A 26,978-nucleotide genomic window follows, 5' to 3' on the forward strand; every position below is an offset into this window, starting at 1 on the left:
TGCTTATACATGGCCTGGAGACTAATCTGCAGACCTGGAAAGTTGCTACATAGATTTAGAGAGTACTTAGCCAAAAAAAGTCAAGTCAGGCTTCACCTGCCTTCTCCATTTATGTCCGTTCCTTCAGCAAACAAGCTAATAACAGAGCCCAAGAGAGAAATCAAAACAAATCAGGTTACTCGGAGACTTTAAGGTTAAACACAGCCCACGTTGCTGTGGGACAGTGCTACCTTCCACAAGCTTGATGACCTTTAAAGGTCCCTTCCAACCCAAACCATTCTATGATCTAGTCCAACCCCAAGGAGGTTCATGCCAGTTTTATACTGCTCATGAGTTTAGGAGAAGGAACTTCTAGTGCAATCATCAAGTAACTATGATGACAGTCCTTTTACTACAGGTTGCAGATTTGACTGTCAAGTACAGACAACCATTCACAGCAGAGAAAGGACACTGAGCCAGTCCTAGCCCCCACACTAAACCAGGCCATTCTCACCTATCACTCAACTATTTCTTCACCCTTCTATGGCCAGAAATGGAAAAGCTTATTTGAATGCATCAGCTATACTAGAATTTGAAAACCTAAACTTCTTTTTGCAAGTACTGTCAACAGCCAGTCCCTTCTAGGTGTGTAAACAACTTCTGTCTCGAACCAGCTACACACAGTTGAAGCTGCCAGGAGTTGAGATCAGCACTGACGTTTCTAATGCCAAGATTCAACAGTCCATAGCACTACTGGGCCATTTAAAATTTGGCCCTCCCACTTGCTTATAACTCTGTGCTTCTCTAAGAGCCAAAATACACACTTCTCATATGCTGTAGGTCTTCCAGGTTGGTGCAGGAACACAGCAGTAGCTTCCCTCTGTCCTCAAGCAAATATATTACTCAGGTATGAGCCAACTCCTCATTGCTCAGCCAGTTTATGAGCACAGCCAGCAAGAGTAGTGGAAATATGTCATGCAAGAACTTTTCACACAGATGATTGCTTCTCCCTTTCACCTTCTTTCCCATGTGCTATTTGTCTTCTCAGAACAGATGCTCCTTAGGGCTAGGGACTGGCTTTTCAGCTATTTGTACAGCCTGCAGAGCAGAAGAGCCCTGACCTCAGCTAGTGCTTCAAGGCAGTATGACAACACATGCCAAGGGAAGTTTTCTAGCTGGAAGGTACTGAGTCACAGGACAAGTATTCAATGCCCTCACCCTAATTGATTCAACCCTTTTAACCCCAGACACTGCTCACTCTTTTCCCCTTTGTATCCAACCACTGAAACTAGGGTGTGGTAGGGGACCTCTACCAGTCAGCTCAGACTGGTAAATCACTGTAGAAGAGGACAGGATTCCAGGCCTCTCAGCTGTGTCAGCCCACTTACCTGCTTGTTGGACTCTCAGATCTGCGACCGATGAACATAACATAAGCAGGACAGTGGCATGGATTTGTCATGGCTCTAGACCCTTATTAAGTGTCACCCATGGCCAACACAGCCGTCATTTTGGCTGGAAGTGAGTGTCAGGCATCTTTATCCCACCCCTGCTTGCTGCCTATGGAAGTTAGTGTACTTTAACTCCACCAGCTCAACAGGCCTTCTAGACTTTGGGAGATAATTATGCTCGCTAACAAAGGTATAAATGTGCTCTCAATTTCCCCAGTAGTTCCTTTACAACTGACTCATCTGGCTGATAGGGCTGATATGGCAAGAAGTGACAGAAGCTCACAGCAGCTGACTTACAAACTACTACTTTTGCCTTCTCACCTTTACAGCAATTGACTTTTGTTAGCTTGGCTTACTTGTCTCTTCAAGAGAAGTATTTAGTGTTTCAGTCCCATCTTTTGAGGAACTAAGAGCAACATAAATAGTAGAGCTATTCCCAGGGATTCCCCAGCCACAAATAAAGAAGCAGATTTTCATTATCAGAAAGACAATTATTTCTAGGTCTTGGCAGGTAAAAAAGCTTTAAAGAAGCCTGCATTCACCATCATAGACTTGTTGCAAAAACAGCTGCTGAAGTTACAAATGGGAATTTGTGGTTTATCTTGAAAGGAATTGTGGAGAAATCAGACTGTAGCCATGGTTTTCCACTGCTACATACGCCTCCCAGCACACCACAGCAGGATTAGAAGCCAACAGTTGATTCTACATCAGCTCCTCAGTAAACAGAAAGAGGCTAACCAAGTTGTCATTATGCTATTTTCCTTTTGGTGACCAAAGAACTAGTAGGCATCCAGATTAAGATTCAGATTGCAGGCTCAGTTGCCAAGTTTGCAATTAGGAGAAAATGCAATAACGGCTTTACATATGATGTAAGCATGTATTCTGGAATCTCTCAGTGGTCTGTTAAAATGCCAGTTAGCCTATGTTGCAGTTTTCAAAGTGAAACAGCCTAAAGTTATAATAAACCTAGTGCCTGTTTCTTCTACAGAAATGTTAAAAATCAAGAAAATGAAGGTACATAGTTAAAAGGAATTCACTCTAATATCCTCTTTTAAAATAAGCCTGAGTTCCCCCATTACTTAATATGGTTTTTCCACTACGCCTAGATGAAACATTTTCGATGGCAAGATGACAAATTTTTCATCCCATTAGGGCATTAAGTACATGCAGAATTACATTGAATGGGCATACACAAAGCAACTGTCAGGCATTCTGCGGGCAAAAATACATACAAACAAAATACATCTACATATGTATTAATTGGGTTGTTTTTCCCCACCTCCGGAACATCTAACAGTGGGCTAAATGACATGGTACCACTGCAAGGCAGGAAACCTGCTCTGATATAATCAGTCCCTGTCAACCTTCCTATCAGCAAATCCAGAATGGTTTATCTTATGCTTTGTAGGCTAGTGTAATACCTCATTGTGTGTTTGGGCAAAGTGATAATGACTTCTCTTTCTTTTTTAGGAACAACAGTATATAGCAATACATAGCTGTATCTAAAACTGTTCAGCTATACCTCCTCAGTGTCTCTTAATTCCTTCCCTGTACCCTCCTTATTCATAGTCTGTATTACAAAAAAAAAACCACAAAATTTGAAAGATTTGGCAAATGACATCTTAATAACTTCTTTTACTGCCTTATTCCTCAATCAACAGCTTAAACTGAGCTTTTTGGACAAGAGAGTCTGTGTGGTACCAGCACATTCTGGATTTCTTGTGACAAACTGAGAAGCATTTAAATCAGAGTCTATGTTTGGCTCAAAGAGACAGATTCATTAGCATCTCACACTCTATTCTGAACAAATGAGAAAAGCACCCTGGTGACCAGTGGCAAAATAAAGGCTCTTTAAAGCCCGACACCAGCATCTTCTCTACAAATTCACTTCCAAAACCTCTCTCCTACAATGAAATACCAAATGAGTGGAGAAGGTGGAAGGAGAAAGACTTTTGAGGAATTTATCCTCAATTCTATTTGCTATAAGCATAACAAACTCCAAACCAACAAAAAGATGACAAAGGACTTAGGTTCTGGATCACCTTCTGAACACAGACAAGATAAACTTTTTGTAGTATCACTCATGCAAGAACAGGAGTAAAAGGTTATTAGACCAGGCATTGTAAGCGTCAGACTTGCTGATTAGATTTTTTTTCCTTTTTTTTTTTTTTTTTTGAGAGTGGGAAACAGCCATAAAAGGTTTACAAGGCAAAAGGAGTAATTGTTTAAACATTCCACTTTGCATGAGCATGCCTCTTTAGTCTGCACGTATCTAGATAAGGCGTAGGAAAAAAAAAGTCTGTCTGGCATTTGTTAGAGAACTACACCCAAAACACTATAATGGGCAATGCCAAATTGGGAATATGGATTATTCCTTTTGCATGGTAGCTGCACATGTATGATTTTCATAAAGATCAGTTACAATTTGATTGGTTTAAGCAGTAAAGCAACCTTTCCCCATCCTTGTCATCATGATACCTCATCAGCAACACCTCTTTAATCCTTGCCTTTGGGGTCTCTTTGGATGGCAAGGTTTTGAGTAGGTAGAAGTAGGTGGAGACATGAGAAAAAGGCAATCTAATTCTGTTTTTAGACATGCATGTTCTTCCATTTTATGCCTATTTAATAGTCTGGGCACGTTAGGTCTACTAACAATACCCTGATGAATTAATCTTAGCTAGCATCTTGCTTTTGGGTCCTTGGAGAACTAACTAGGCTGTAGTCAGCACAAGTGTTGATGACTAACATGACAAACTGACATTATTCTGAAGTCAGAAGAAAAGACAGACACATCCAGGCCCGGAGCATTAGAATGAGTTACATGTTTGTAAATGTGAGACAAGTCAAATGATTTTGGAGAGGAAGAAGTAAAAGCAGGAAGCTCCGTTGCCCATTGAAATATGGTTTCCACCAGAATTTGGAACCCAAACTATGATCCCAACTTCTTTTGAGCAAGTGTCTGTGAAACACCCTGACCAGATTAACCCGCTATACATCATTTCTCTCCTAGAAGATGGCCACACGTGGGGCAGACTGGCATGTTGTCCCCATATTTCATTTAAACAATATATACATTCTGCACTGAAGACCAAGTCCTTCATTTTTATATGCTTGTCTACTATGACACCTGCAGTTAGCACTCAGACTTATTCTCCTATTAGTAGTTGCACTGTCAAGTTTGAAGTAAACTTCATTTACAAGTAATATGCTATAAATCACATAATTAGATACACCCTAGAGAGACACACAGTATATGTAAAGTTGTTTAGGCATTTTTTACTATATGGAAGCTTAACTTCATTCCATTCAGGAAATCTGCAGCAAGACTGTTGAGGTTAGAGAGTACAGGAGGTAGGTGTCTTTTGAGGTCTGTCAGCCTTCACAGTTTCTGTTAGAAATGAAACACAGCGGAAGCTATCTCAGCCTTCCACTGTTTAGTTTGTCTGCTTGTTTTAAAGGATTTGCATAGAGGCTCCCCAACAGCCTCCCCTCCCTCTTCATACGCAACCCAAGCAAACCTCCTGTGGAAAAAAAACCAAAAACAAATAACAAATCCTTCACAACAAAGGAACAGCTATCATTTGACAAAAAACCTTTGGTATTAGAGTCAGTCTGGACGACAGTACAAGACAACTTGAATCTGGGGAGCAGAGGTTGCTAGAACGTATGTGCATTTGTTCACAGGTTCTGCTCAAACGCAGCGTTCCCAGTACTTTATAGGCTTTAAAAGGAGGTGTATAAAGCATAAGAGCAGCCCTGATCAAATGACAACCCACAGGACACATACAAGCAACTATAAACTAGCAGAAGAGCCTGCATCATAGTTTTCTTCACATTACCAGCAAGGGCATCTCCAAGAAAATGATGCTGTGCTAAAGAATAGGTTGCATTTTAGGATTTCAGGCAAGCTACAGATCAAGACTAATCTACTCTGAAGATAAAGGCTTCAGTTTTGCACTCAATAATACAACACAGTCCCAGGCACAAAGATGTGCTAGAGAGATCTTACCAAGACAGTTTTTGTACTGTAGGGATTAGAAGTTAGAAAGCCTTATTAGTATCCACTTTTTCCTTTAAGCACACTCTTCTACCATACAAAATAAGCTCCATCCACCCTGCTTCACTAGCTGTTCCAAACCAGCATCATCCAGCCTACTAGCAGACAAGTTAGTCATTGATACTGGGAAGAAAAGGTATTAGACCAGTTCCCAGTATAGTCCAATGCCATGTCTGTTATCAAGACCAGTAAGTAGGGTCTCTTGCCTAACCCCAGTTATCACACCAGATTAAGATGAAAACAGTCCTGCTTTTCTTACCAGCTCTTCACAAGGTGGGCCAAGACGAAATGATTGTGGCAGCTTGGTATTGTCTACATAGGCTAGGTAATTAGGCACCAATTATTACTTCAAAATTTTGAAGTATCATTCTTTCTCATTGCCATACAATACCTAGGATATCTTTTTTAAAGCTAAATCTCTGTAAAAACATTCATTTTACCAGTTCTCCACCCCTTTGAGGACACACTTTGAAAATTTCTAGAACATTTGGAAGAAATACCCTGGAGGCAGAGCACAAAAAATGGGTAATTCTTTTCAGAAACAAGAAAGTTAGCTTTGACAGCACCTCCAAGAGAGCATCTCTAAAGTCTATCTTCAATCAGCCCTGTAAACTTGAACTGGCACCCATGTTCAAAACCATCTCCACCAAGAACCTTATCCTGTTAAGCACACCCTCAAAACTGTAACATCTAACAGAAAAGTATCTTATGAAGATTCTAAGAACGTACTTTGGTGACAGTCATTGAATGTCATTTTCACACTACAATGGTAAGTCCAGTTTCCCCAAATGCCAATATTCAGCTCACCCCAATACCTTAAGTGTATCCCATCCTAAGAAACAAAAAATACCACAAAAAAGTCTTTCCTTCTAAGAGTCGACAATACAAGGAAATCTACCTTGATAAGTGACTGAAGAGGATATCTGTTAAAGCTGACTAGAAGCAAAAGGACATTTATTTACACTAGGGTTTCAACAGCCACGCACTCCCACTGAACACTATGAGAAAGGTTAAGTGTATGTAGCACCCAGCAGAATCAGACCCCTGAAGCTTTCTCTTTTTTTGCAATGCCACACCAGTATATGCATTAAAGGGGTTTAGCACACGGCAGTCACCACCCACCACACGAACAACCCCACAGCAGAATTTCCCTCTTGCTAGCCTCCTTCAGTTTACACAAGGAGCAAACACTCCCAAGCACAGCCCACAGCAGCATTGCCAGGAGGTTCTGCTGGGAAGGACCGATAGCCACAGCAGGGAACTCTGTCCCAAAGGTGACCGCAACAGCTTTCTGCCTCAGACACACTGGTGCCAGGGGCCAGCCACTCCACCACAGAAGAGTCACCCAATCACAATCCAGAACTTCAGATATATTTCTGTTCTATGTTACTGGCTCCAGAAAGGGCCCAAAACCATGTTAATTCTGAACTACACAACTGTAAAAAGAGTCAGGGGCTATGCTGAAGCTACTGCCAAGAAACCCAGTTATGTGCTTAGCCCACTTATTCAATACCTGAAACCCACCTGAGCAGGGTATATCAGAGATTCCTGGACAGGAATGAGGAAAACAACAACAAAATAAGTCAGCAATATGCTGGAAAACAGCTTCTAGTCTTGACAAGCTGTTGCTCAGCTCTTCCATTTTCTGCTGTTTTTCCCCTCCCCAGCAACACTGCCATTCAGGGGCTGGCAGCAGCTCCTGCGGTAATGAAGCAGAGAGGGGCATCTTCTTGCACTAGGAATTAAAAAGGATGCAATGTCTTTTGATTTACTTGCATCACATCCTCTTGCCATCTGAGATTTCGTCATCACCCTTTCACCCATGAGAAGAAAATGTCCATATCCCCTTTCCTTTGGGACAGACCTCAGCAGAGGTCAAAGAGGAAGCAGACATGCTGTTCCCAAAACGATGCTGTTCCTGAAACTATCAGCCCGATTCAGACCAAAGCAAGAGGAGCCACAGGATGGGGCAAACATCTATTACAGCACTCAACAAATCAAGAATTGTGGCAGACTAAGCAGGGTGTGTGGGCCAGGCTAATTGGCACACTTTTACCTCAGATAAGCAATATTAGGAGCTGTTAGCAGAGAAGGGACTCCATCAGGTGATTTGTAAAATTCCACTAGGAAGTTGCTCAAAGAGGATTTTGTCATGTTACCAGTTTGACCATGCTCCAGGAGCATGGCACAGATTATTAGAACACCCTTCAAACCTCAGGATTTCTTCTAGAGGGAAAGAGATCACATTAAAAGACTTCCATTATATACACATACAAACAACACTTTGTCAGGGTGTGATGTTTGTATGGTGACATTCGATCCTAACTCTTGGAATCTTCCAGGTGTGCAAGGCTGTAGAATTCAGACTAAAATACTGCATGTCCTTGGATGGAGATAGAATTCAGCTAGTGTTTTAATATCTAATATATAAAAAGCAAGCTCCATGTGCCACATCTATGAAGAAAAATCAGTTTCGTATGTAAGTTTCCAGCTTCTCAGAAGCTATAATATTCAGAAGAGACATTTTATTGTAGAAACAAACATGCTGATTACAGGCTGCTACAACCTGCAGTCCCTTGCATTTTCCACCACACCCTCTTGAACTAGAATTACAAATGGCAAAAGCAAAGTTATACAGACAAAAATACTTGTCGACAGCCCTTTCAGACCACTACTGAGAGTGGCTTTTTTGATTTTCTGTTCCAGGAAGGGTTCCTTTCCCCAGATACTGTTTTCAAACTGACATCTACAATTACTTTCCCTGACCTCTTTCAGACACGACACTGATGTACCATTCTGAGACTAAAGCCAGTATTTTTCTACCTACAGAAAAGAAAATGCCCGTTTTGTAACAGCAAAGTCAGTTTTTTCCTTTTTGAAGCAGGTGACAAAACTATGTGGTGAAAATATCCTCTCCTCGGGTTGCATTAAGATAGTGGGGAAAAAAATTGGGAACATTGCCTGTAATGATTTTACTTTCACTCTTCAGCGAAGCAATTGCCATGAGAAGAGAAGCCTTTTTAACAAGGAGAAGCTACTGGTTCGCCTTTTATTGCTCCTACACTGAAAGGAGCAAGAGGAATAACTCAACAACACGCTGACCACATGCTGACCAAACCACCTCAACACTGCACAAGCATACACAGCAAAATGGAACACTGCTCTGGGGGCAAGTGGCAAACTGCCATTTCATTTGCTTCGGGGTACGCCTACACAGAGGGCATTTGTCAAAAAGTATTTCTCAGCAGAAGAGAAGCATCAGATGCATCATGGTTGGAATAAGTTCAAAACATTTAAATAGGAAATACATGTCTTCACGAGGAACATCACAATGAGAAAGATTCCTAAAGATTACTGAATCAGTGAGAGAAAACCCTGTCTCAGCAAAGACCTGTAAACATCTATTTGTGTTACAGCACTTTGACCTTTCAGCATCTGAGGTTCCTTTTTTCATTATTCAGCCACTTGTCATTTTGTGTACCTGTAATGGATACTTTCCTTCACATTGAAAAAAAAAAAAAAAAAAGCCTGACTACTAAAATCCTCATTCTTGAGCAGGTAGCCCAAGCTACCTTCTGAGTATTAGCTGAAGCCACTATTCAACTGCTATTTGTACTTGTGTAGATGGCTTTCTCAAAGTCATCTGAGCAATGCTGCTTTCAATGTATACATCTCTATTCATGGCAGTTACCCTAACTAGCTCTGGGACAACCTCCCAGCACACAAAACACTCCATAAAAACAATACATTGCTCACTCTGTGACACCACAAAGAAAACAAGGAGCAATTTTCTACTTTAGCCACAGATTGCAAGGACTTCTCTTTGCAATGGAGCATAGCATTGGTACCTCCTCTGGACTGCAGCTCCAACACTCCCCAAATTTGAGGTAAAACTTCATCACTTAGACATATTGCTGACTGCATCCATATTGACTTTTTTGTTTGCTTGGGGCGCTAGTGCTCCTTTTGAAACAAATTCCTCCTTACTATGTATCCGTTCAGTTTGCAGAGGTTTTTATACTTGCAAACCAAATCCTTTTCTGAGGAAACCGAGACAGATACGTAGCAAGCCAGATGTGTACCGAGTGTGCTTGGCCCCTTAGGGAATTGTAAGGGTCCAAATCAACAGTTAGTGTTTTGGCCAATAATGAATCATTTGTGTGGTAGAGGCATTTCATCCAGGGACTATACTAAATCTAGCCCAGAGTAAAAATCTCCAAACCACATATACTGTGGAATATGGGGCTCCCAGCAACAACTGTTATCTACTCCCATGCTGTGAATAACTCAATACTTGAACTGTGTAGGTCTTCCCAGGACAACCCAGGGCACTAAATCCCTTACCTGACTCTCTCTTCTTCAGCTCTTTTAAGCTCTGCATCCCGTTGCAGCACTTTCATTATCGCCTCTTGTTCCTCCTCTGTTAGGAAGCTTAGGTCAATCATCTTGTGTGTGTAGGGGATGGTAAAGTGTCCAGGAAGATCTTAAATCCTGCTGAGGAGGATAGTCTTGTAGTCTGCTTTAAAGGTATGGAAGAAGAAAAGTCTTTTTCAGCAGGCACTGAGAAAGCTGGACCAGGTTACAGTCAGTGGTTTAAAGAGCCCCAAATGTTGCTTTCTTGCAGTAGAGTATGTGCATGCTTCCCTAGATGCGAGACTTCTGGGAAAGCGTTGCATTCCTGCTTGCCGTTGCAATGATGTCTCCTCAGCTTGTCCTCTCAGCTCTGCTTCCTGGAGTAACAGTTCATTGACCCAGCATATCCAGTGTTTAAGAACAAACAAAACATCCCCTAAAAGAGAGACAAGGAAGAACAAGCTGTGATATCAGGGATCAGGGAAGTAGATGATGTATACATTTTTTAATTAAAAGAAACAAGTTTTTCACTGTGATTAAGCTACTTTGTGAAGTTCAAATGGTCACTTCAAGTCAAACCTGTTTTACAGGCCTCTTGAACAAAGCGGCCATGAAAATATATTCCTTTCCAAGATAATGACTCACACCCGAAAACACAGAATCAAGTGTCATTCCAATTACAAAATTTTAAAATAAATGCATTTTAAAGTTGTCCTTTAAGTCAGAAGAACAATTTGGAGGAGAGAGTGAAGGAATAAAAAAATAAAATCAAGAACACCTATCACATCCATTTAAAGTAAAAAAAAAAAAAGTGTAGTCACAAGTATTGAGATTATATTCAAGAACACACAAGAAATCTGTGTCCATGGTTATACACAGATAGACAAGAGCCAGATCCCTCTGAAGAAAAATTTAATGCTGCTTGCAGCCCCAATTCACAGCAAAGCAGGAGAGTGAGGCAGCCCAACATGCATCCACAGTGTTCACCTTCTGCCAGCATAGGCTTGGATCACATCCACGAACACTCTTCACAAGGGCTAGAAGCTGGGTTTTGTTTATTTAAAGGAAGATTGCCTGAACTCCAGGAACAGAAGACATAAAGGGAAAAAAAACAACCCACCGCACACAACCACTTGGGCTAAAACTCATGAGCTTGCCATGCTGGTTTACTTATCACTCGCACATTTCTAGGACACCATTTTTGGCAAGTCACCAAACAGAACAAAAGAACCACCCTAATAGGACAAGCCATTGAACTTTTGGACCCTACTCCACTGCTACCAAATTATGTGCCTTGCCCTCCACACCCATCTTCCCACTCCAAGTCTTCAAAGACTCCTTTCCCCTTTCAGATCAGAAAGGCAGCAGTCATCACAAGCCCAGGAGGAAAACCCCTTAGGAATTTGTCAGAAAGCTGCCAAATGCAACATGTTGCAGCAGTGAGATAGGAGGAGGCTGGCAATGTTTTAGAGGAATCTGTATGCTTCTGTTCAAGACTTAGGGAGCGTGTTTTCAAATTGGTGCAATGCCTCTTTCTGCAGGATTTTGTCTTCTATTTGTAACAAAAATATGTATTGCTCATAAAAGCTTCTCACAACTTACTCAGAACTAAAAGCAACAGGTTTAAGAGATTTTTTTTCCTCAGAATCCCCCCCAAATGGGAGTTCTATAACAGACTTTTGATCAAAATACTCTTTCCCCCAAAACACACAACACTCATCACTGAAGGAGCAGGTACCAGGCTTACAAAGTCAAGTTCCTCACAGTAAACCTTTTAAACATTCTAGAAGCTGCTGGATGGAGTTAGAACTGCTGTGCTGTTCTGACTAGTTACCTTGAGGAATGGAGGTACTAGTTACCAGAAGGAAGGGAACCATTTGAGTCATTTCCCTTTCCTTTGTACCAGCCTCTGATTTGTGAAGGAAAGTCAGGGTATCCATGGTCACCATAGGCTGCAATACAATGTAGTTTATAAGATATAAATGTAACTTTTACTGACAACATTTTACCACTAATAGTGTATAATTATGCCAGGAATATTACCTCATGTAGGCCAAATCACTGTTCTACAGTACATATGGAATACATGTGAAATAATTTCTACATAACCATCTTGACTATGTGGAATTAGAAGTCATGCGGTAACATGAACCACACTGCTTTATCCAAACCAACCTGTGTTTACAAGCAGTAATTTAAAATACTGTTTTGCCTCTGTTTTATAGGCCATGGTTCCAGAGAACTAGTCACTTACAAGGCAATCCCAACTGTCAAAGGCAAAAACCTCTTCTTCAAAAAAACCTCAGAGGAATAAAGTGGGAGGGAGGGACAGAGAGTCAGCTTAGTGCCTCAGGGTTACAGCACCACAGATGTAATGGAGCCAGAGAAAAAGAAACAAATAGCTTGAATTTAGTGTAAGCCTCAGAAGCATCCCTAGTGACGAACATGGTGAGAGACAGAAGAGAAGCAGATGTTGTTATTGGACAGGTCTCTATTAGGTAGCTACCATCACGATCCTTTAGGTTTGTGTGTGTCCGCCTTAGGCCCTTGCAGTCTGACACTACCATCTGGCAGACAGGATGCTGACATCATATTGATCTAACAAGCACTAAAATCATGCAACAAGTCATTGTGGCTAGGGGAGCAAGCGCAGAGTTCAAATAGAAGATTCAAACAAGATAGTGGCACTGGCACTACTCAAAGGGAAACTTCATCTCTAAAGGTAACAGCATTTCTTACAGATGTAGAAGGCAGCTGCAGCCAGGTTAATGATTATCCTCCCTGCTAAAAAAAAAAGTGCCCAACAACCTTCTGCATGGGATTATGCTTGGCTGCCATACTTATGCTCTCCATGATTCTCATTGTGATTTTGTTCCATGAGGTTAACATAAAAGTATCTTGAACAACCTGCCATCTGCAACTTTATTTATATTTAGAAAATGACAGTTTTATAATTAGGTAGAAGTAAAAAGTACTTACTGTAGAGCTACCAACACACATAATACTAGATTTGTTGAGGATCCACAACAGTATTCCCTCAGCCTATGAACAGGTAGGGGTATCTGTTTTTACTGTCAGGTAGAAACTTTTCATACCATCTGATACACCAGTCAGCATCAGCGGTGCTAATCCAAAGCCCTAGATGCCGACTGGATGGATGGCATGTGCGCTACTGCCAACAGGCACAGAAGCTTATGTTGTAACCATAAAATGTGGACAGCTCTGCACTGGAATTATCAAGGATTTTTTCACATATATGAGGCAAGTTTCCTGCCTCAGGCCAATCAAGTCTTAAAAAAGCTGTTGTAGGAATGATATCTTGCCATGTCTTTATGTTTAAAGAAGGCTGAGGGCAGAAGTGTTATATTGTCTATTAGATACATTTAAAAATCAAAAAGAAGTAGTTGGACAGCATTTACAAAACAAGCTGCAGGCTTCATCGATGTCTCACAGTATACAAATCAATAAAACTAGTGGAAGTAGAACTTCAGTCCTCTCCAAACCAACAACAGTTTGCAAGGGCTGAGTGTCCACACAGGCTGTGGGAGCAGCCTGCAACTGCTGCAACAAGCTGTACTAAAGTCCCTTGGTACCATTATTCTGTAGAGCAGTTTCTGGAACTAAGGTGGCACTCCCAACTAAGGTTGTTTTCAATCAGGTGCAAGATACCACCTATCCTGGCATGCTCTTAACCATTTTTTTTGTTTCCTCATAGCTACTATACAATATGGTTCCACAGTTCACAAAGCTGTGTTTCACTAAGTTTAACATACTTACTATGTCTGGCTTAACTGGAGCACATTCTCCTCCCAGTTCTTCAGAGGAGAATCCTGCATGAATTCTGTTCTACTGATCCACTTACATCCTATATTCAGATTTACATGGTATCATATTAGTTGGTTTTGCTCCCAATCTAGGTTATGATTAAAAGTTTCCCCAGTCTTGAGTAGTACAGCTGAGACCCTTTAGGTTTCTTCGCAAAGCTAACAATGTGATGCTTCAGTTAAGGCATGTTTGAGTACCTGAAAAACTGGCCCCTGATCTCACTAGATAAGCCGTTGAAAAAACCGGCAGTAATTAGTTGATTGGGGTTTCCCCCCCCCTTTAATGTATATCATCCATAGAGTGCAAATCACATCTTACTATGATAACAAGTCTTTAGTCACTGGAACCATGCTAATCACAAACTGAAACCAGAGCAGTTTTTAATCTCTGCATAAATAAAAACCCCTTCTTTCTGTGTGTGGTGTACTTTGGCCAACCTCATGAGACCAACTGATACAAGTTACTGCAAGGCTGGCTTTCTGCAAAAAATTGGAAGTGCTGATTCCAAGCACAGATGGTAAAAACTGCTGGTTTAGCGTATAGCACCTGTTATAAGACCTAAGGCTAACAAAAAAAAAAAAAAAATCAATGCCTTCCTCCAAGTTACCCACTACCTCCACCCCAAGCTCAATTGTTTTGATTTCTTTTTTGACATTTTTTTCTCTTAAAAGCCAAGAAGAACTGAGAGGTCTCAACAGTTTGTTTGGTGCCACTGCAAGTTCAATGGGAGGTTTTCCTTTTCCAGGGAAGTTTTCAGATCTGTTTCAAATAAGACTGAAAGATCCATATCGACTGATTAAATCATGGAAATCAATTGAAATACCACATTGAGTGATTTCTGTCATGTGCTTAGACTAACATTTGTGAGTCTTTAGATATTTGGCATGATCTTTTTCTTAAGCATTAAGTTCAAGTGAAACCACATAAAAATCTTCCCTTTCATAAAAGATTTCTAATCCCTATAATAAACAGGAATCTGAAATTATGTTTTACGTAACTTGTACATGAAAGCTTCCATGTTTTGGCAATAAAAGAAACAGAAAGAAGACCCAAAATATAGTTACACACACGCACACTCTTAAGCTGCTCACAACTTCCAAACACTTTAGGCCAGGCACCCATCCAAAAATTTTATTTTATAAGATTTCTTAAAAACCTCTTAGGCAGTTATATACCTCTATTCCTTTAAGTAAGGCTTTGCATTTTTCTAGAACATAAGTCAACAGAAAGACAACCTTGTCCACAAACTTGTTTACCCTACAGAGAGTTCTGTTTACCCCCTTGCTGCTTTCTCCCAAGTACAAAAAGGGAATGTTAATTTGAATACTGCATTCCAAACATTATGAGATATCACATTAAGAGGTACCACAATCATAGTTTAAATTTTAAAGTTTTTACTCAGTGTATACATATGGGATGAAATGAGGGAGAGGCAAGGAAGAGGTTGGAGTAGTTTGCCATGGCTGATGTTAAGTTCATCAACAGGATGAGAAAACAAACAGCAAAACACTAGTCAGCTGTTCCTTCCAAATCAACAAGAGTTCTTTTTGCATGCAGAAACCTCATAATGTCCTAAATTTACATTGCAAAACTACTTTTCAAGTGCTTCTTGTACAGTAGGCCTAAGCTGCTAGAGCTTTGCTCCAGAGAATCTATCTTACTGCTTCTAACAAGAGGAAGAAGGTGACAGCTGATCCTACACTTCTGGCTGCTTTCGCACTCTATTTATGCCAACTCCTTCAGTTGAACAAACAACTACCCTGCAGGCCTGGCTGATCAGCAACTCTCATCTGTATACATCTTCATCCCATAAAGCATTCAGTTACAAGTAAACTATTGCGTCTTAAAATAGAGAGGGTTTCATTTTATGCATTCGAAAACTACACATTGTCTTAACTTTATTTCCTCACTGCTACAACATATCAGCACTAGCAACCAGGATGAGTTGGAAGTCCAGACATAAGGCAACAGGAAGCTGAGGAAGACAGATAAATGGAACTGTGTAATATAACAATCTGCATCTGCAGAGAAACTCATTCTCAGAAGAGGAGTAACTAAGTTTGGCCTACACCCATGCTCAGGAAATAAACCTTTATTTTGAAGCAAGGAGCCAGGAAGAACATTAGGAGAAATAAGAGCTTTGCAGAATTGGCCCCTACTACTCTGGGAGGTCACATTAGGCAGTAACAGTACCTCTGACTATGAGGTCTACAAGCTACAGCTTTGGAACAAAACCAAACAAATCATCACACTCTCCTGAACAAAATTGATTCTCCACTGACATTTAAGCAGTACAATGACAGGTAATTCAGCACCATTCTAGGCTTAGAGAATATAATTTTTCTATAAATACATGAGGCAAATCCTACAAAGGGAGAACAGCTAATTAAGCTAAGTGCCACTGTTGGCACAAGCACAAGTAGTTTAAGACAATCATGAACATGTTTGTGCAGAAGACCAGAGGACTATGGATTTCAGTTTGAGTAGTGGAGAAAGAAAAGCTATTAACTTTCAAGAGGGACTTAAGTCATCATTCAAGAGATTTTTAAATGTGGTTGTCTGCAATGGTAAGGACTTAAAACAAACATAAGAAAGCCTGTTGCTATTTTAATTCTTGAAGCTGCAGAAGGGAAGAGATCATCCAGCAAGATATGCCTATCTGTAGCCAATCCAGCTGCTCTTTCAAGGGCTGTTATCAGAACATTTTCAAAATGGTAACAGCTAAGTATACACAGGATATCATATTTCCAACAGTTCCAGAGATTAATTTGAAGAACAGTATTTGCCAACATGCATGGTTAGTCAGTGGGAGGTAGAGAAGTTCTCATTTAGCTAGTTGTGAAGTGGAGGGTGTTGGTGGAACAGGGACCTTTGCAGATGTGTGGGATATTGTGGTAGGTTGACCCTGGCTGGGGGCCAGGTGCCCACCAGAGCCACTCTATCACTCCCCTCATTCACTAAACAGGGGAGAAAAAGTATAACGAAAAGCTTATGGGCCAAGATAAGGACAGGGAGAGATCACTCACTAATTATTGTCACGAGCAAAACAGACTGAACTTAGAGAGGAAATTAATCTAATTTATTACTAAGCAAAACAGAGTAGAGGAATGAGAAAATAAAATCAAATCTTAAAACACCTCCCCCCACCCCTCCCATCTTCCCGGGCTCAACTTCACTCCCGGCTTCAACTTCCTCCCCCCTCAGCGGCACAGGGGGACAGGGAATGGGGGTTATGGTCAGTTCATCACACGGTGTCTCTGCTGCTTCTTCATCCTCAGGGGGAGGACTCCTCTCATCATTCCCCTGCTCCAACATGGAGTCCCTCTCACGGGAGACAGTCCTTCACGAACTTCTCCAGCGTGAGTCTCTCCCACAGGGTGCAGACCTTCAGGAGCAGACTGCTCCAGTGTGGGTCCCCCATGGGGTCACAAGTCCTGCCAGCAAACCTGCTCTGCCGTGGGCTCCTCTCTCCATGGGTCCACAGGTTCTGCCAGGAGCTTGCTCCAGCATGGGCTTCCCACAGGGCCACAGCCTCCTTCAGGTGCCTCCACCTGCTCCAGCGTGGGGTCCTCCACGGGCTGCAGGTGGAATCTCTACACCCCCTCATCCTTCCTCCATGGGCTGCAGGGGGACAGCCTGCCTCACCATGGTCTTCACCATGGGCTGCAGGGGGATCTCTGCTCCAGCGCCTGGAGCACCTCCTGCCCCTCCTTCTGCACTGACCTTGGTGTCTGCAGAGTTTCTTACATCTTCTCACTCCTCTCTCTGGCTGCAAAAACTCTCCCTCTAAGTGTTTTTCTTCTTCTTAAATATGTTATCACAGAGGCGCTGATTGGCTTGGCCTCGGCCAGCAGCGGGTCCGTCTTGGAGCCGGCTGGCATTGGCTCTGTCAGACACAGGGGAAGCTTCTAGCAGCTTCTCACAGAAGCCACCCCTGTAGCCCCCCCCACCCCCGCTACCAAAACCTTGCCATGCAAACCAAACACAGATATCTATAAGGCAACATTGAAGTTGCTCTTACAAACACAGCAATGCTTCATTTTATTTCACTAACAAACGTATGTGCTCTTCTGTGCAATATTCATTACAATACAGTTAAGGAAAGAATCTACTTATCTGCAATTATAGGACCAGGCAACTGCTCAAAACAGCCACAATAGGTGAAAAAAGTTAAAGAATATGATCTACAACAAGCCTTGCTCACACCTTTCCATTCCTCAACAGCACCAGGATGATCCCTGTTGTTTTTAACCTGCAAGACAGCTGCAATCTTAAAATATTCCTACTGACAGCCTTATATAATGATCTTTAGCCAGCTGGAAGAAGTAATGTGGCTAGGGTAACACAAGCACTTAAGAAAAATTCTACTTCTCTCCAGGAATATCTGCTTTACTGGTCCACATGCCTCTGCCTGTGATTTAATTTTACTCTTGGTTGGTAAGAAGTCAAGACCTCCATTACTTTGAAGACTATACAGGCAATTGTTCTGTTTTACACGAAATTTACTCTGACTGAGAGAGCAAAATGTTAATAACAAAGATGATTATAAAAGTTAACAACTGAAAATGGGAAGAAAAAAATAGTAATTTCCTTTGGTTGTGGCCTAATCCCTCTAATCACATATGGCAGCTTGCCATTTCTTTCATAGGGCTTGGATATTGGCAGCAGTGCCTAAGAATGTCAATCTCTGTATCTATTATGGTATACAATCATTAGGCCAGTGGTTTCAAGAGGATGTGGTCTCTGGAATAAGAGATTCATAAATTAAAGAGAAGCCTCAGAGAGACACACCTAAACTTCTTTTTTTCCCCTGTGACCACTGTTTGTCAGAGTACTACAGATGCCACACCATTTATTTTACATTGCCATAAGTATAAAACTACTAGAAAAAAGGAATTTTGAAGCAGCTTCAAAATTAGAGATCCCAGCAATTTAACATCAATAGCATCAGCATATCTCATTATAAATTCTGAGGTTCTTCAAATATAGTTGTATTTCCTTGCATATCATACCGTTGGCAATTTGTCATGGTTTAATCCCAGTAGGCACATTGTTTGAACTAATAATATTTCATTTGCAAGAACTTCATTCTTCTAGTTGCTAAATATTTTCATCAAGAGTTACAACACAAAGAATCTTTTCTCAGGATAAGGGACTTCAAATATAATAGTGAAGGTGGCTCAATCCTCTAGATCTCTGAAGGCAGAGCTCTGTCCATTGTGCAACAGTTATTCTCATCTCCCTTTACAGAGGGACTACAGACTCCCTCCAAAAGCAGAAACATGAGGGGTTCACAAGACTCAAACTCCCATTGCCACTTTCTCATTCTTCATGTCAGCATTCTCATTAGACCAACACAGGATCCAGCCTGAGAGAGTGTTTTTGTCTTGTTTGAAAACAGATTTAAGCAAAACAGTAAAATGTTTAAGAGAGATTGGAAGGAAACCAGTTACTTGGTGGGAAGTCATCTCCTGATCATACATGCGCTTATCTGACACACTTCTGCATTTAATGGCTAACTCTTTCTGAATGTTTTCCCAACATAATTAGAAAGACAGATTCAAACCCTAGCAAGGGAGTTCCACAAGAAACAGCCAAAAGATTGCCCTCCACCCAAAACCTGAAACTCATAATGCAAGTCATTAATTAATTCTTTAAAAAGGTTTTGTTAAGATGCCAGTGGCTTCATTTCATTTTAAAGGAAAGAAGTTCTCACCATCTTCTTCTGGAGACTTGCCATCTTAAATGTACAGGTTCAGTACGGAACATAAAAAGTGAGAAGCGGCCAACAGCACCCTCCATTCCCTTCTCAAACTTTTATTGTAGGGTGGAAAACACACCTGCTCTTCCTCTCATCCCCAGTGTCCCATAAAGAGCATTTGTATATAACCAGGAGCTGCTGAATCCCTTTTCTTCCCTTGCCCCATTCTTCCAAAAAAAACATATGTATTCAAGTTTGGCCTAGTGCAGAGAATGCCAAACCTCAATCAACATTGTTTTTTTGATGCGAGTCAAACAAAACCACCCTTTTTGTACTAGGAAGTCCTTAAAAAAATAAAGAAAAAACATAGAAAGGCAAAACAAAACAAAAAAGATCAAAAGGCTAAAGTGGCAGAATTCCCCCAGGCAGACTGTGCTTTGAGTACACTTCTCCTTTATTTGTCTTTGGCTTTTCCTCACTTAGATACTTGTATATATGAGAAAACTGAAAGGAATTTTCCCAAAAGATATTGGAAAAAGGACTCTCTGCCTGCTTTTTAGTTTTCCCTATTGCAATTTCATAAAGGTAACTAACCCTATATTCCCCTCGTCTTTGATTAAAAAAAAATCCCAGATTCTGTGAGCAGTTACAGCCCTTCAGTAAATCATAACTAGTGATTCACTTTATTTTCTTCCTAGGCAGGTGTTCACAAAGTCTTTGCTGGACTTGCAGGATGTTTTCTACATTAATTCCCTTGATATGGTTGGTCAAAGCAGTGCTGCAGAATTGATAAAATAAAAAAAAAATCTCTGTTAGACATGTTGTTCTTGAGTTTAGCAAATTTTGTCTTTAAGCCAATTAAAGTTACAATGTTCCCAACATAGAGGTGTTGACAAATTTAGACACTGGAGACTTCAGGGGAACTATCCTACTTCCCTACTACCCTGCTTTCTTGCTTTCCTACTATTTAGCAAGTACTTGGGTACTTTTTACCTACAACTGTGCTCTGGAAATTGTACCACTGAAGAATGGAAATGTGCAAAAGAGTACAACTAATTAACAAGTATTTCCTATCAGTGGCTACTGGGAAGTGACACACTTCCTGCATCTTGGTTAGATAATCTTTTCTATATGAAACCAAAAAACACTGAGCTGCAGTTTACACAGTGTAGTCCCGACTCTTTGCTAACGCAGGCCTTCTAACAAGAGGACTTTACTAAGGGGCTACCAGTGTTGATGCAAAGAAACTCACGTTACAATTAGCAAGCATGGATTTGCACTCAAAGACTAATGCTCACTTTGTTGATCTGACAGTAAGATATTTTGTAGAGCAATTTCAGTCTTGGACACCAATTGGAAGACTCTTAGGTATGCAGTTTCTGAAGAAATTTTGAAAAGGTTCATTTCAAAGCTTGTCCATATGACTTCTCTGGTGATTTTTATCCCATTGTTCTAGGAATCTATTAGTATCTATTGCGTCCCTGTGAATTTAAGAATCCCCACTCTCACTCCTCAGGTGAGTGGAGGTGATGAGCTAGTTGATCAAGGACAGCCACCATCACGGACAAACTGATTTTCCCTCCACTATGTCTGTAAAAGTAGGAACCCGTGGGTTAACAGGTTGCTCCTTCTATGCATCACTTTGATCTGCTCTAAAGCACTATCACAGCCAACTGCTCAGGTCACTGGTGGGAGCATCTTTCCTCAGCAGGAAGGTGCACAATACAGCTTTGTGGTTCAGGTTAAGCACAGAACTGCCAAATCAGGAGGGCAACATTTTACGTCATTTTTGCCTCCCCTGAGGGACACCACTGATCTCAGCTTCGCCCAGAGCAGCTTTGCTTGTAGCCCAACACAAAACCGAGATCACGCAGAACATTGCAAAAGACACTCCATCATTCTCAGACACGATTAACTGTATAAACAAGTAGCTGTAGGAAACAAAATCATCCCTTACTCACCTAAATCACTATCTAATTTGTCACTCGTCCCCCTGCTTTTCAACCACCAACCTTGCTATTGTAATTACAGCTCTGTTTAATTGATCACTAACACGCCTAAAGAGACAGCAAACAAAACAAGCCCTTTGGCTGTCCTTTCTCACAAGATGAGTGACTAACCACTGACCTTAGACGCTCACTCATGCAAGTTTTTAAGGTTAAAATTCCCACCTAATAATTGATGTAATCTGAAGGCTACTAAGAAAGTTTGCGTAAATTAATCCAGTCCTTGCTACAGTAACTTAGGCACATGCCTATCTGAAAACAGGACCTTACCCAGAATCCAGTTACTGGCAGAAATCAGGTGCCAGAGGAAAAATAATGTTCTTTAGGATTCCTGCAGTCAGAAATAATAAGTAAGCTAAGGAGAGAGGTGGGGGAAAAAGCACTTTGGAGAAGTTTACAGATAAGTTAAAAATACCAAAAAGGGTAGTCTACAGTCAGAATCAGGTCTCATCTCAGAAGCTTTTACTTTGGAGTTATTGTTGGGGATTTTTTAATAGTTAGATTAAAAAAAGCTTACTATAGCTCCCTATTAAGAGGAAAATCACTCTTGTTCCCACACATAACAATGTTTTAATTGCTAGCCCCATAACATGAATATTCCATCTGATAGCAGGTTCATTCTGGCTAAGTTTAAACCAGCAAGCAGCAACGTCAGTCCTCCTTAATAGTGATATTAAATTGCAAAAATAACAGGAAGCCTATCAGCCATGAAAGCTTCACTCACAAGATTGTTTGCACTGCTGGGCTGGGCTATATCATGCAAAACCCAGTATTTTTCCTGACTGGTACAAGTTTCACTGAATGCTTATGGCCAGATCCAAACAGAACACTCAGGCACCAAAAAGCAAGGTGCAGTATGATGCATGCTGTGGTCTCAAATCACACTCCATGAATGGGATTGGCCCTGTGAATGCTGCTGAATAGCACGGGATAGGAAAGAGGGAGAAGGTGTTTGTGATTGAAATTGTTTCTCAGACACAGGTAGCAAAATAAGGAGTTCAGAGTTTGTGAGGCTGTGGTTTGGAGTATAACGCCTGTCCCTGAACAGGTATTTAGTTTCGCAGGAGTGGCTCATTCTTTAAGAGCATAGCTATGCAAGGTATTAGCTCTGTCTTGCCCAATGGCTACAGCACATACTCAGGAAGCAGCCAAAACCAGAGCCCCCAAAACCACTTAACCCAAGAGGTTTCAAACTCACATCCCCTCGTTTACCAATAATACATGACAGTCTCTGAAGGTTTCACTTGGTTCACTTTTAACCATTCCTAGGGCTGTGCTACCAAGGATTAAACTGCCCATCACACAGAATGGCCATTAAAGTGATGTCACAACCTCGCAAGCAGAAATAAGAACACAGGTCTACTTTCTCTCAGTCAGGCCACTGCATTATACATCAAGCTCTCTCTCTCTCCCCTTGACTTCCTCCTCATCCAGCCAGCCCTGCATTCCTGGCTACCCAGCAGGGCAGAGTGAACAGGAGAGTAACCCCAGGGTATTAATTTTTAATCCAGGTCTCCCAATCTCCAGACAAGTACTCTAATTACTATGAAACATGACAAATTTAATGACATTTCCACTAACAAAAATTATCCCAGGCTTGAAAAACAAAACAAGAACAACCCACAACTCAGAGAGCTACAGACTCATGCAATAGCCAGGTGGAATATAGGCAACCTGCAAATTCAGCACAGTCAAAAAAAACCACTGAAAGTTTTCTGTGGGCAGGACCAGAATAGAAGGTCAAGGGCTCACTACTTCTGGTTGTTTGTTAGATTTCTGCCTAGGATGTAGACACATACCTTTTGCTTACAGTGCCTAAAGTGCAATTACACAGAATTTTTGGACCTCACCCTAAATTTTTCATAAACGATGTTCTATTTTTAATGCTTTTTTTGAATCACATAATCCATTTAAATTCAGTAGAGAAGAAAAGCACAAGGGTAGATTTTAACATCTAAAAAGCTGATGGTCTAAAACCATTTCTAACCCAGGAGTTCTTGAATATGCTGATCTACTTCTGGAGCTCTAGTTACATGGCTGAGATTACATAGTCTAACTGCAGTCCATCCAGCCTGTACAGAAGTAAATCACTGTCAATTTATCAGACAGAATCAGACTGATAGTAACACTGGGCAGGCAGTTTCATATGGAGTTTACCGATAAGCAGTTTTTGATCCTTTTGTAGAACAAAAGCATCTAGCAATGAGTCTAAGATATTGTTGTGCTAGTTACTCTGCAAATAACCATCTCCTTTGTTCTCACCTTTACTTTTATTTATATACACACAGGTATGCTATATATAGAAACAGACAGACACCGAAATGCAGAATCTCCTTGACTGGGGGAGAGAAAGAAAAGAAAAAAAATACTTTTAGAAGATTTATACTACAGAGGAAAAGAAGTATAGCAAGATGGAGGAAAAAAAATTGTCATGTTGATCATTAAATTGGTCAAAAATAGTCTGGCATTATCACCCAGATAAAGACCTATAGCGTAAGAAGAGGAGGGGAAGTATTCTCTTCCTGTTGTCTCTCAATGCAATAAACAGAGTCAAGTTACATATAGCAAGGAAACCTTATGCCATGAAGTAAGAATCTAACACAGCCAGTTGCTGTACCCAGGTGAATTGGAATGACTCCCTACCACAAGCACGAAGCATGAATAAGTCTACTAAAATCAGCTGTCGCTCACCTTATGCCAAAATAAGCTAAAGAACTGGAGACTGCTAACACGGCAAACGCAACATCACTGGTTTGACATACCATAAATCATAAGTGTTCTGGCACTGGAATCATGGAATCATTTAGGTTGGAAAAGACCTTTAAGATCATCGAGTCCAACTGTTAACCTAACATTGCTAAGTCCACCACTAAACCATCTCCCTAAGTGCCACATCTAGACCAAACTAAGGAACCTCCTTAAACTGACTTATGAGTAACCTAAATAAGCTTTAAATGCAACAGGTGATGAACTTTGAGCACCAGAAGGTTACCTACTGCTTTTAGCTGTTATCTGTTAGGTCACTTATCCTGGATGAAAAGCACTTGCTGTGCAGAGAAACAAATTGTTTACTATGGTGGAAAACAAGTCGCTATTGAACGAAGACTGACTTCCATAGGACAGAACCATCACTTTAATTAAAGAAATATAAAATCAAACATTTTTTCCTACTGAGAGACTACAAATTACTTTTAAATTTCCCTGCAAATAATGTCTTCTTAGCAGGTTTTTGTTTGAAGTCTGTTCCATTCACCACCAGGAAAGCTGATTCCTTTTTGCAGGAGCACAGAAAGCACAATACAGGACAGAAAACAAGTAATTCCTTCGACCTCATCCCACTGTTTAGCTTCCTAGTTAAGCTGCCTTTTTTTTTTCTTCCCCTCACCTAGACGCAACAGTTGAAATCTCACCTTCTGTGGAAGCATCAAAGGTTTTCCCCAAGTACTAAACTGGAACAGTACTTCTACCTGGGAATCTGGCAAGCGTCTCCCACCGAATAACAGGAGTTTACTCCAGAGAATGTATCTGTCCATGGTCTCTACCCAGTGCTTTACAGAAAAGATAAATTCACCTTTCTGGCATTAACTTTTGGGGCAATGGAGTGTTGTTTACTCTGGCCTTTGTCAGCATTGGTAAACAAAAACAAGAATACGTATTTCACTGAATTTTAAAAGCCTGGCAGTGAAACTGGTAATACATTATTCTGGGCTGCAAGAGATGCTGGAAGGAAATTTCTTTAACAAGAGACAGGTCCAATGACAGCTTCAGAAAATTCAAGAACATGCTTTGCAGTCAAAGCAGAGGCCTGCTGCACCCATAAGGCAGATGCAGAGTAAGCAAGATGCTTATTATTTCCCTGCCTTAAACCCAGACACAAGCACACTAAAATATGGTAATTAGTAGGAGTGCATAAGCATTTTCTAACATCGCAACATTACTAGTAGTATTTTATAATATAGCTATGCATAAGTATATAAATAACACATAAGTGCAAATGGACAAAAACTTGCAGTATACTTGCCCAAACAATGCACAGGAAAATGTGCAAACAGTAAAATCTGCAAGATAACAGCAAAGGATGTAGAGTGGGCAGAAAATATGTCAGGTAAAACCAAAATAAACCTGCAGAACAAAGAGGAGAGATTTATTTTGAAGGATTATTCTGGTTCCATCGGCCATAAGAAAGATGCCTAGCAAACCTACAGTAGAGTCTTATTCCCAAAAATAACGTGAACTATGTCGAAGGCAGGTAAGATCACTTCCTTTTCTCCAGGGAGGCAGCAAACTACATAAAACACTACCAATAAGCAGAGAGAGATGGTAATTTATGAAAATCACAAAATGCTCACTGATTCCAGCTTCTCTTGCCAAAGAGCTCTCAAGCACTTCACCTTTACCTCAGCAACTGAGGCCATCAAGTTCTGTAGTCATGAGCGCTAAATATAGGGCATCAGCTCCATAGCAATGTATACTCCTAGGTTTACTACTACTTATGGATGTGATTGTTAAGAACTGTTTAGAAAATTGTTGATGTATGTAGTAAAGTGGTTTGATCCATCAGTCTTTCAAACACTCCATCATACTTTGATTGCTTCTTTTATCCAAGAAAATCAAGTTTCTTTTCAGAGCATCCTGTCAAGCATGTTTTAAGTCCCCTCCCCTTACACTTTTGGGAAAATTCAGAAATACTTGTCTTGCCACTTGACAATCTGTCCCCAGATTTATGTGACCTTTATCCTGCAACGGCAATCTTATAAACAGATCCTTCTGCTCACACAGGAAAGACACCGCCAAGTGCGTTAGACCTTAGGGCCAGCTCCAATTCTGCAAGCCACTCCAGAAACAGCGTGGAAGACACAATTATTTTAGTGTTTCAAAATGAAAGTGTTTACTATTTACATAAAGGTCATTAACATCTCTCAACTGAGATCTAAGCACCCTCCTTGAATAAAAAGAGCCTTTTTATTAAAAACAGGCTTCTGCAGAAGGTAGGTGCAGGTAAGTTTGTAGAGTTACTCAGCTCTCACCAGCAGACAGGAGCTCCCCTCAGCACAATAAGGATGTCTCGGCACTTTCCCCCTTTCAGGGGGTAGGCTGCAGTTCTTCACACCGGCTCCCAAGATCGGTTCCGAGGAAAGTCGCTGACAAGCGGCGCTTTCCTCCGGCTTTAATAGCAGGGGCTGGGCAGGGGAGACACCTGTGAGAGCTCCCCCGTCCTGAAGCGAGCGGCCCGGCAAGCTGACCACAGCAAAAACACCCGAGCACGGAGCAGCCCAGCTGCCCAAAGCTTGGAGTCAGGACTCCTCCGCTGCCAACAGACTCATCCTCACGCTGTTGCATCGCTGCGGCCACGGGTGGCTTTTACTGGTTTTTTTTTTTTTTTAAATCTCTGAGTCACTCCATTAGCAAGACACTCCTACCCCCCAAAACCCCTCAGGGCAGCCTCGTCACTCCCGCCTCAGCGAGCGGGGGACAGCGCAGCACCCCGCCGCCTCAGCCCCCCAGAACTCCGCGGATCCCCCCACCATTCCCTCCGGTCAGAGACAGCGCCAGTTACCTCATCCCAGCCGACAACCGCTGCCCCACACCACCTCCCTGCTGGTCTGAGG

General features: G+C 41.3%; 1 protein-coding gene across 1 annotated transcript in view; it reads right to left on the minus strand.

Annotated features, from left to right (window-relative positions):
* Positions 1-26,978, minus strand: part of SYTL2 (synaptotagmin like 2) — a 61,775-nt gene extending 34,797 nt beyond the window's left edge. The window contains exons 1-2 of the mRNA XM_054824626.1: positions 26,927-26,978; positions 9,829-10,273 (exon numbers count right to left, since the gene is read on the minus strand). Of these exons, the coding sequence (XP_054680601.1) occupies positions 9,829-9,929 (101 nt within the window). The 5' untranslated portion in view covers positions 9,930-10,273; positions 26,927-26,978. The remainder of the gene's footprint in view (positions 1-9,828; positions 10,274-26,926) is intronic.

This window comes from Grus americana, chromosome 1, assembly GCF_028858705.1.
Source record: "Grus americana isolate bGruAme1 chromosome 1, bGruAme1.mat, whole genome shotgun sequence".
NCBI classification, from domain to species: Eukaryota; Metazoa; Chordata; class Aves; order Gruiformes; family Gruidae; genus Grus; species Grus americana.